Below are 10,404 nucleotides of genomic sequence, written 5' to 3'. Positions count from 1 at the left end.
CTTCATTCTGCTCCAACCTACTGTAGCTAATCAGATCTATAGCTGAATGGAAACTTTTCAATTGATCTCCACAGACAGTTGAATTCAATTAATCCACAAGCCTTCTTTTTCCTTCAACTATTGAATTTCTTAGAAGATTAACGGTTATAGACCATTTGGTTACATATAAACACGTTTCAACATTCCAGTGCAAGTGAATTGAGACTTTCACTTCACTTATGTCAAGATTCACCACTCATATGTATGGTCAAATCTCATCTTTGCTAAAAGAACATAGAGAGTTCCACTCCTACTATGCAGTTTATTTAAAGAAAAGGTTTGCTGAAATATCAATCAAACGCTCTAGGCTTAGTCATCATGTCAATGCAACACTTTCTATAGCCGAATGACTAACCCTTGAGCTGACTGATACCTAGACTGTTGAGTGACTTTGAGTCCATCCTAAAGGGAAAAAGATCTTCTCCAATGCATTGGGTGCCCAATGTTACATCCGACAGCTGGAAAGACCTAGGGGCATGCATCCATGTGTTAAGTGCGTGACTGAGTCCTCCCAGGTGAAAAGGGTGGTATGTTCTCTACCTTCACGGCACTCCATGTTGATAGTTGAAGTTCCCTAACTGGTAACTGAAATCTGATCAGTGTTATTTCTCTAGATTCCCTCTGCCAGCTTCCATACCTGCAGAATCTGGGTCTTGGATTGAATTTTTGTATGGTACCATGCATCATAGAAGCTTGGAGGAATTAAAGTTACTTGCGGTACTTAGATCTTGGATATAATTCCTTCTCTAGTACTACAGTCCCTAATTTATCCACACTAATCCAATTAGAGTTGCTGAACTTAAATTCCAAGATAGTGCCACTAGTTGTGGCTGTCAGCATTGTGATTGCAAATGAGTTCTTGGCTATACTAGTTATGACCAGTAATGCCATTGTAATGAGTGCTTGTAAGTATCAACAATATTGGAAAATGAGTTTGTGCCAAGTGTGAGTGTTGTCATTGTCGGGTTAGCCAAGGGGTGTGGTGGATAGTATGATGAGAAAATTTGGAAAAATTTTGAAGACCCTGAGTCATCCCCCTCTCAATGTCAGTTTGGAATCATCAAAATCACTATCAGGTTGCCTTGGAAGACCATTCATTCAGCTTGCTTGGTTCTAATCAAGATTCTAAGAAACCAATTAAATCATGAAGTTGACAGGAAAAAAATGACAAAATTCTTGTAACGAATTAGACCTATTGATGTTTTATATCTTGCATCCTACTCAGATCGGTTCCTTGTCATTGAATTCTCCTTATAGTGGGGTTTTACTTCCCTTGTATAGGACAATCGATTAGTGTCACTCTCATAAGACTTTTATTTTTATAGAAAGAAGACTTCCTTTGTTATCCATTAATTGCCTTGTAAATGACAATTGGTTATATGGTCACTCTCATTGTAGATATTCTTATTGAAAAATAACGAAATTAAGAGTTTTCAAGACCAATGAGTAACCAATTATTAGAGCATCAGACTCCGATTTTTCTACAGGTGTGAACAAGATTTCTCAAAATAAAATGAAATAGAAGCTTACAATATTGGAAATATTATATAGGCGAAAGTTTCTGTTGTTCACCGTTGGTGAAGAGATAGAAAGAGAAGGTAAAGCACCGGAATATGTGTGGATTGTATCATCATTTCTACTTTTTGGGAGGCTGTACGCAGTTGTAGTGTAAGGGAGTCAAATGGTTTTTTTTTTTTTTTTGGTTCATTTCTAATTCGGTTCAATTTATGATATGTATAAACCAAAATCAAATAGTTTTAAAAACATTAAACCAAATCAAGCCGTTTTGGTTCGCTTTTATATATTCTATTTAATTCGATTCTTATACGGTTTATTTGGCTTAATTCAGTTCTGTTTGGTTTAAACCAATGGTGTTACTCTAAAATTGAACCGTAATATATTGCTTTCCGAGTCCGAAGTATAAACCAAAATCAAATAGTTTTAAAAACATTAAACCAAATCAAGCCGTTTTGGTTCGCTTTTATATATTCTATTTATTCGATTCTTATACGGTTTATTTGGCTTAATTCAGTTCTGTTTGGTTTAAACCAATGGTGTTACTCTAAAATTGAACCGTAATATATTGCTTTCCGAGTCCAAAACCAAAATACTTTTTCTGTTCGGTTTGATTTGAATAATTGGTCGATTTCGATTCTCTCCTTGTTCTATCTCCCTCTATTAACAGACCATCTCATGTCCATCCATTTCTAAGATGTATTCCTTGCTCGTATATTATTATAGGATCATTATGAGAAAATATATATTTCGGACTTCAACAATAAGGGGAAGGAGTTAATGATGACATTCAACTTACTGAGGCCAAGGATACTTCAAACCTTTAATATTCGTCATCCTTTCCAAACCCTAGTCACAAAGTTTAATCCCCATGAATGAAGAGATGAAATAAACCTAAATCCAATAGAAGTAGAAAAATCGATTTAGCTAATTTGGCTGGAGTTTTAGAAAATCTTTAGACTGTGTGGCCACGGGTATAGTTCAATGTATCGGATTGGGTATTGATCGATTTCAAAACTTATACCGATATCGATATATATATTGGTCTATATGAGTCGCATTGGACAATTTCTCCTTCGAAACAATTTTTTTTAACCATTTTACCATCTATATGTATCATACCATCAATCTGGTATTGGCAAACTATCAATATTAGTGTTGGACCCAATCCCATCAATCTGGGGTTTTTAAGAGTATTTAACACAATTTTGAACAGAAGATTTCAATTTTCTTAACACAGTCCAAAAGAAGAGAGCTTATGAGGATGGAAGGGTAAGGAAGTAATAGGCAAAGCATATCATAAAAGATATTTCAAAAAATAGAAAGAGAAAGAAACGTGAGATTTCAAAAGGAAAAGAAAAATGTGTGTGAGAGAGTAAAGAAAGGAAAAGAGACAAGAAAGGGATTTGAATGTGACTCGTTAGAGGATTAAGAAAGTAAAAATTTTTTTAGAACATTTAAATTTTGTTTAGAGATTATTTAAGTATTAAATAGAGTAAAGGGTACTAAAAATTAGGAAAAATTTAAAAGGTTAGACAAACAAGTAAAAAATTAGCCACGAAACATGAGTATATTCACTTATATATTAGTATGATAGTATGATACTATGATATCTAGTAGTTATGGTTACACAGAGCTTAAACGAAGATCTAACTGTGGATGATCAATCTCTTTCCCCCATCAAACATGAATACATCTTCATCTCATAGCGTTTGTTTCTCAATAATCCTAGAATATGTAAAACAAATTCCCAAGGCCACTAGTCTTGGAGGAAGTGAAAGCATATCTCAAGGCTTGGCAACGTGCTTTTGCCGTGCGTATACGATGATCGGTTGGTGATCGGAGGGATGCCCAATATCAATGGATGTTATGTGACAACAAGGCATAGCTGCTGGGTCATCCTCAAAGGTCATGCTGGAGAGGTAAGAGGGATAGCGGCTATTGGGTTATTGATGGTGGAAGAGAGAGATTTCAATCAAATGAGGAAGAGATTTCAATCAAATGAGGAACATAAAATGGCTTAAAGGGTATAGAGATAAAGTCACCATTAAATGAAGGGTATTTTGACCATTAAAGTCATCACATAACAGAGCTAACCCAACGGACACTATGGCTTAGTGTTTTTGTTAGAATCTTCAAAATTGTAGGGGAGGGAAGCATAATTACTAAAACAATGAGCAAAAATATAATTCCTTAAAATTGAAGGGAGGGGAACGTAATTTTCCCAACAAAAAAAGGTTCCTGATTTACCCTCACTCTCGTTAATCATGATTTTGAGGTGGGATCACAATAACGCAAGCAAATGCTTCTCACTTCCACGCACTTGTTACTCGTTTTAAGTCGTCCGTCGTCCATTGTCCATCGTCCTAGAGGAGACCCAGATGAGAAGGGCCTGTTCTCTACCTTCCCAGCCCACCATGTCGGTGGTTCTACTTCTCTTCTTCTTCCTGTCTCTTCTCTCTACTGTTCAGCCAGATAATCTTGAAATCCTAATGAAATTCAAGGCTGCGTTTCAGGAATCCAATACCCTTGTTTTCGATTCATGGACAGCAGACAATCAACCTTGCAATTTCACCGGGGTTTCCTGTAATTCAGATGGTTTGGTAACAAGTATTGAGCTGGGTAATAGAAATCTGGTCGGTGTTATCCCTTTAGATTCCCTCTGCCGGCTTCCATACCTGCAGAAACTGTGTCTGGGATTGAATTTCATTTACGGTACCATCACAGTCGACGTTTTGAGGAATTGCAGTAAGTTGAAGTACTTAGATCTTGGGTTCAATTCCTTCTCGGGAATGGTCCCCGATTTATCCACTCTAACCCAGTTAGAGTTGCTGAGCTTGAATTCCAGTGGGTTCTCCGGTCCTTTTCCATGGAGTTCACTGGCGAACATGACAAATCTCGCCTTTCTGAGTCTCGGGGACAATCTCTTCGATATGGATCCATTCCCTGTGGAGGTTCTAAAGCTCGAGAAGTTGTACTGGCTGTACCTCTCCAATTGCAGCCTCCAAGGTGAGATTCCCAAAGGCATCGGAAACCTCACTGGACTCATCGACTTAGAACTTGCTGATAACTATCTATCTGGCGATATCCCAGTTGATATCGTGAAGCTTACGAATCTGTGGCAGCTTGAGCTCTATGATAATCAACTAACAGGAAAAATCCCACCTGGATTTGGGAATCTTACTGGTCTCACTAACTTCGAAGCCTCCAATAATTTGCTTGAAGGAGATCTAACGGAGCTGAGATTCTTGACGCGGCTCGTGTCTCTGCAACTCCACGGGAATCAATTCTCAGGTGGGGTCCCAGAGGAATTCAGTGACTTCAGGAACCTTGTGAACCTCACGCTCAGCATGAATCAGCTCAGGGGTCCTCTTCCTCAGAAGCTTGGGTCATTGGCAGACTTCAACTTCATCGATGTATCTAATAACTATTTGACAGGTCCGATTCCGCCGGAAATGTGTAAAAAGGGTAAGTTGAAGGTGTTGCGGATGTTTCAAAACATATTCACCGGAGAAATCCCAGCGAATTATGCGAATTGTACCTCAATGATTCGTTTGCGAGTGAACAAAAACTCTCTTTCTGGTAGTGTGCCCCCCGGACTGTGGGGTGTGCCGCACGCCCATCTCATCGATCTCAGCATGAACCAATTCAACGGTCCCCTGACGTCGGACATTGCATCGTCTCTTATTTTCATGGACTTGAGCTATAATATGTTTTCCGGCGAGATACCATCGAGTATCAAACAGCTACAGAATCTTCAAAATCTTTATTTGCAAAATAACCAATTTTCTGGTTCCATACCGGCCACGTTAGGCTCCTGCGTGTCTTTAAAAGAAATCGACTTGAGCTATAATATGTTTTCCGGCGAGATACCGTCGAGCATCGGAGATCTACGGATGCTTCAGACTCTTTATTTGCAGAATAACCAATTGTCTGGTTCGATTCCTTCGTCTCTGGGATGGCTATCTTTTCTCAATCGGTTAAATCTATCAAACAACAACCTATCGGGGTCAATCCCTTCGAGTTTATTGTCTCTGAAGCTTATCTTTCTGGATTTGTCCAACAACCAATTGAGCGGCTTCATACCACAATCACTCTTTATAGAGGCGTATAAGAATAGCTTCAAAGGGAACCCCGGCCTCTGCATTTCGCACATCAATTATTTACAGCCTTGTTCGTCTGGTTCACAGGATGTGGCGTTCAGTATAAGCATAATCCAATGCGGAATATTTATCTGAAGATAAGTGTATTCATCATATAATCTCAAGATAAAGACTCCATTAAATGTTTCATACTGTCATACTATTTAGTAAAATTAATTAAGGTTAGGATACGTTGGACTCAAGGAATGTCAATGGTTTTATGTGTTGCTCAGGTCTGGGAAATTAGTCTGTTGCTTAAATTTACCAGTCCTGATGTTCCATATCCTATCAAATATTTCGCATTTTCTATCATCATCTCTATTTCAGGTATCCGGGAATCCTCAATAAATGAAATATTCCTTAAATAATTGATATGTAAGACGGTGAGAGAAAGTGAATGTATCATGTTACCTCATATTATGGATACCTCAATCAATCATTATATCCTTCTTTGCCCACTGTTTAAAGAGCATGTATAACTCAAATTATGATTAAAGAAGTATGAGACTGCTTGTCATTTTAGAAATTTTTATTTTTATTTTTATTTTTACTTTTTATCTGCTTCTCTCTCTCTCTCTCTCTCTTCTCTCTCTCTCTCTCTCTCTCTCTCTCTCTCTCTCTCTCTCTTCTTCTCTCTCTTCTTCTTCTACTATTCTCTCTTTTTTTTTTTTTTAAATCCTTTTGTGGTGGTAATATATATGTTGCTATTTTTTTTTAATTGGAACATGCCCTTTAGTGGCGGTTTTATATCGACCTCAAATGATAAATTGCATTAGTGACGGATCCAATCCATCCCTAATGCTAAAATTTACATATTATTTAATACCAATATTACATATTAGGAGCAGTTTTTTTCCGCCCCTATATAGTATTTTGTAGTGGCGGAAGAATAAAGTGCCCCTAAAAGTACCCTTTACGTCCGGATGCAAAAAACGGTCCCAAAGCAATAGTGGCGCCATATTTAGTGACGGTTATCCGGTGGTCTAAAAAACCGCCCCTAAAGGCAATAGGGGCGGTATATATGGCTTTAGTGGCGGAAAAACCGCCGCTAAAGACCCTTTTTTTTGTAGTGTCCAATGTGCTGGGTGCCCAATGCGACATTCGATGGCTGAGAAGACCTAGGGGTGTGCGCCCATGTTTTAGGTGCGTGATTGGGTCCTCCTAGATGAAAAGGTTGGTATGTTCTCTACCTTCATGGCACTCCATGTTGATGGTTGAAGTTTCCCTACTGAACTGAGTAATTGAAATATGGTCGTTGTTATTCCCCTAGATTCCCTCTGCCAGCTTCCATTCCTACAGAAACTAGGTCTTGGATCGAATTATGTATACGGTACCATCACAGATGTTTTGAAGAATTGCAGTAAGTTGAGTTACTTAGATCTTGGGTTTAATTCCTTCTTGGGTATAGTCCCTGATTTATCCATTCTAACCCAATTAGAGCTACTGAGCTTGAATTCCAATGGGTTCTCCGGTCCTTTTCCATGGAGTTCACTGGCAAACATGACAAATCTCGGCTTTCTGAGCTGGGCGACAATCTCTTCGACAATGCTCCATTCCCGGTTGAGATTTTGAAGCTGGAGAAGTTGTACTGGATGTACCTCTCCAATTGTAGCCTCCAAGGTGAGATTTCCAAAGGCATCGGAAACCTGACTGGACTCATCGACCTAGAACTCGTTATAACTATCTATCCATTGATATCCTGGTTGATATCGTGAAGCTTACGAATCTGTCACAACTTGAGCTCTATTTCAATCAACTAACAGGAAAAATCCCATCTGGATTCAGGAACCTTAATTGGTCTCACTTACTTTGACGCTTCAATGAATCATCTTGAAGGAGACCTGTCGGAGCTGAGATTCTTGACGCGGCTCGTATCTTTGCAACTCTACGGGAATCAATTCTCAGGTGGGGTCCCAGAGGAATTAGGTAATTTTAGGAACCTTGTGAACCTCACGCTCTACATGAATCAGCTCAGGGGTCCTCTTCCACATTAAGCTTGGGTCATTGGCAGACTTCAACTCCATCGACGTGTCAAAGAATTATTTGACGGGTCCAATTGTTGGATTTATGAGCTAAATTAATTATTCGGGTTGACTAAATGGATGAGAATCAAATTGCATGAATCGGTTCGGTCCACTCTCAAATTTAGGGATATGCTGACCCAACCCATTGTGGATTAGGGTTTTGGGTGCAGGACAGTATTATAAATACTAGGTTTTGGGTCCCTACAACCATTATTCACTCTTCCCAACTTTACCACTAAAGTGAGAGAACCAAGGAGGTTTAAGGGGTTGTAAATGATCCATAGCCAAGCCAAGAGAGCGAAAGTGGAAGTGACCAACATTAATCATCTTCAGCATGCTAGGTGAAAGGTACAAATCGATCATCCATAACTTTAATAGATTTGTGTTCTTGTTTTTCCTGTGTGGTTTCCTCAATAGGGTTTCAAACTTAAACCCATAGGGAGTTCTAACACCAATTCCACCGGAAATGTGTAAGAAGGGTAAGTTGAAGAGGTTGCTGATGTTGCTAAACATGTTCACCGGAGAAATCCCAGCAAATTATGCGAATTGTACCTCAATGATTCGTTTATGAGTAAACAATAACTCTCTTTCTGATAGCGTGCCCCACGGACTGCGGGGTTTTCCATTCGTCTCCATCATCGATCTCACTATGAACTGATTCAACGGTCCCTGACATCGGACATTGCAAACGCCAAATCCCTGGACAGTTATTGTTAGATCAAACACCAAGAAATAATAATAAAAAAAAAACAAAGAGACATTAGATCTGCATGACATAGAGAATTAACGAGGTTCATACACCAGGGTGGTGTGCTACGTCCTCGGGCGAAGAAGAAGATGTTCACTACGCACACGCTTTGATCAAGTGATTACTAGCCACTGGCATGATCAATGTGAGAGTTTCCACAATCACGGAGGGACATGGCATCAGTTAGGCAGCAAGGTACCCTTTTTTTTTGGTGGGGGGGGGTGGTGTGTTCTATCCCCCCAAAGATTGCAAAACTGCATTCTTCCCAAATCATACATGTGGGAATAAGAATATTGAAAAGTTATGTATAAGAATATTAGAAAGGTTATGTCTATGGTAAAGTGTATATACATTTAAATTTCGAAGTGTCATGGCAAAATATGCAATCATTAAGGGTGTACTACATGAGCTGAACGGGTAGTAAGCCTAAAACGTGAAGGTGCAAATACAAGCCGAGAGAACGGTCTGGGATATATCCAACCTAAATTTGATGCCGAAGCAGACCGATCAACTTATTTTACTAAAAGAGCCTTAACTACTGTACGACTGGCCAAACACTAGCATGAAGAAAGCAGCGGGGATGTTCGGTTGGATAGTAATTTAAACAACCAAACAAGCTCAACGACACTAGGTCCATGACTAAAAGGTAGGCCCAAGTCCTCGCCAGCCAAGCGGCAAGCAGTTTGTGCAGTCCCTCGTTCGGGATAAGTAGCTTGACAACTAGGCCACTTGATCCTGGTCACTCGAGTACCTAAGAGTCCTATGGTTTTTCCTCACCAAGATACGCATTAGTGCCCCTATCCATGTCAAACATGTGATTTATGAGCAAGGAGCACGGGGTGTTAACCAGTTGGATAGGGCCGATCTTGGTTGGGCCTAGTCGGGCTTGATCACTTGGAAACCTTTCACCGTGAACACCCGTTTAAGTAAACGGGCCTAGCTTTGGGAGCATTGTACGATTTACAATCAGGCCGGTCGGTGTTGGGCTTTAATCGGGATACCTTAAATGGATGTTAATCGGGATATAGAGTTATTTAAGTCTAAAAGGGCTCAAATGGGCTCCAAGTGTGCCTACCTTAAAATTATTTTCTTAAGTGGGTTGAAGGCCTATAAATGTTCAATTTGAACATCAAATCACTATAGTTTTATGCAAAAAATCATCGTAGTAAAAGGTGAAGCAAATCTTTAATAAAAAAGAGAAATGATATGAAAGTATGATTGTTTTTTTCTTTAATAAAGGGGTTTGGGCTTGATCGGGCTGTAATGAGTCAGTTCAAGTCGATCTATAGTCGATCGGTTCTGTCGGAGCTCACACAGGGTGTTTAGTGCTCTTCACTGCTTTTAGTGAAGGTTGAATGGTTCTCATTCAACCCCGGTATGATCTGGTCCATGCGGTTGTGGGGTCAGTATAGGCCCGTGGGACTAGTCAGACCAAAGGCTTGGATACCTGTCATTAGCCAAAAAAAAAAAAGCCAGTTCAAATGAGGTATCGATACTAAACGAAGCTCCGGCACAAGTTCATGATCTAAATAAATTATAGCCCCCCCTGATTTATCACAAAGACAGTTCATTAAAAAATAGTTGCGGTACACAAGAATAAAGAAAGTAACAAACAAATGTAAGGATAACCTCTAAGGATAGTATTAAAACTTAAAATAGGCTACTCGAAATCATAAACTTGGAAGTTGGAACCCTATGGGAAAACACTTTGTTGGTTTCTTTGTTTTTATTGTAATTCTGTGATTGGAATTTGATGCTTCTGGGAACTCGTAAGTGAGCTTCGTGTAGCAGGTTTGGGAAATATGTTGGAAGAAACAGGAGAAATCAGTTAAGAAAACCGAAAACCCTTGTTAACCTAAGTTTTTCAGAAACGTGATCCTAATCTGCTAACCAGGGATTGAGGATATGAAGAAAGAGATATCTATATCCAAATAAA

The 10,404-nt window shown here is 39.3% G+C and overlaps 1 protein-coding gene and 1 pseudogene across 1 annotated transcript; both read left to right on the top strand.

The window, feature by feature from the left end:
* Positions 1–3,899: 3,899 nt before the first annotated feature.
* Positions 3,900–6,128, top strand: LOC122066366 (receptor-like protein kinase 7). Its single transcript, XM_042630183.1, has one exon. The coding sequence runs from the start codon at positions 3,936–3,938 to the stop codon at positions 5,790–5,792; it is 1,857 nt and encodes a 618-aa protein (XP_042486117.1). The 5' UTR covers positions 3,900–3,935; the 3' UTR covers positions 5,793–6,128.
* Positions 6,129–6,717: 589 nt separating this feature from the next.
* Positions 6,718–8,437, top strand: LOC122066364 (annotated as a pseudogene).
* Positions 8,438–10,404: the final 1,967 nt, after the last annotated feature.

This window comes from Macadamia integrifolia, unplaced genomic scaffold, assembly GCF_013358625.1.
Source record: "Macadamia integrifolia cultivar HAES 741 unplaced genomic scaffold, SCU_Mint_v3 scaffold2363, whole genome shotgun sequence".
In the NCBI taxonomy this organism is placed as follows: Eukaryota; Viridiplantae; Streptophyta; class Magnoliopsida; order Proteales; family Proteaceae; genus Macadamia; species Macadamia integrifolia.
The sequence above is the reverse complement of the archived record's forward strand: the minus strand, read 5'-3'. Positions and strand labels throughout refer to the sequence as shown.

What these genes read in the sequence shown, in the direction of transcription:
- LOC122066366 (XM_042630183.1), top strand. Translation starts at nt 3,936, where the DNA reads ATGAGAAGGGCCTGTTCTCTACCTTCCCAGCCCACCATGTCGGTGGTT.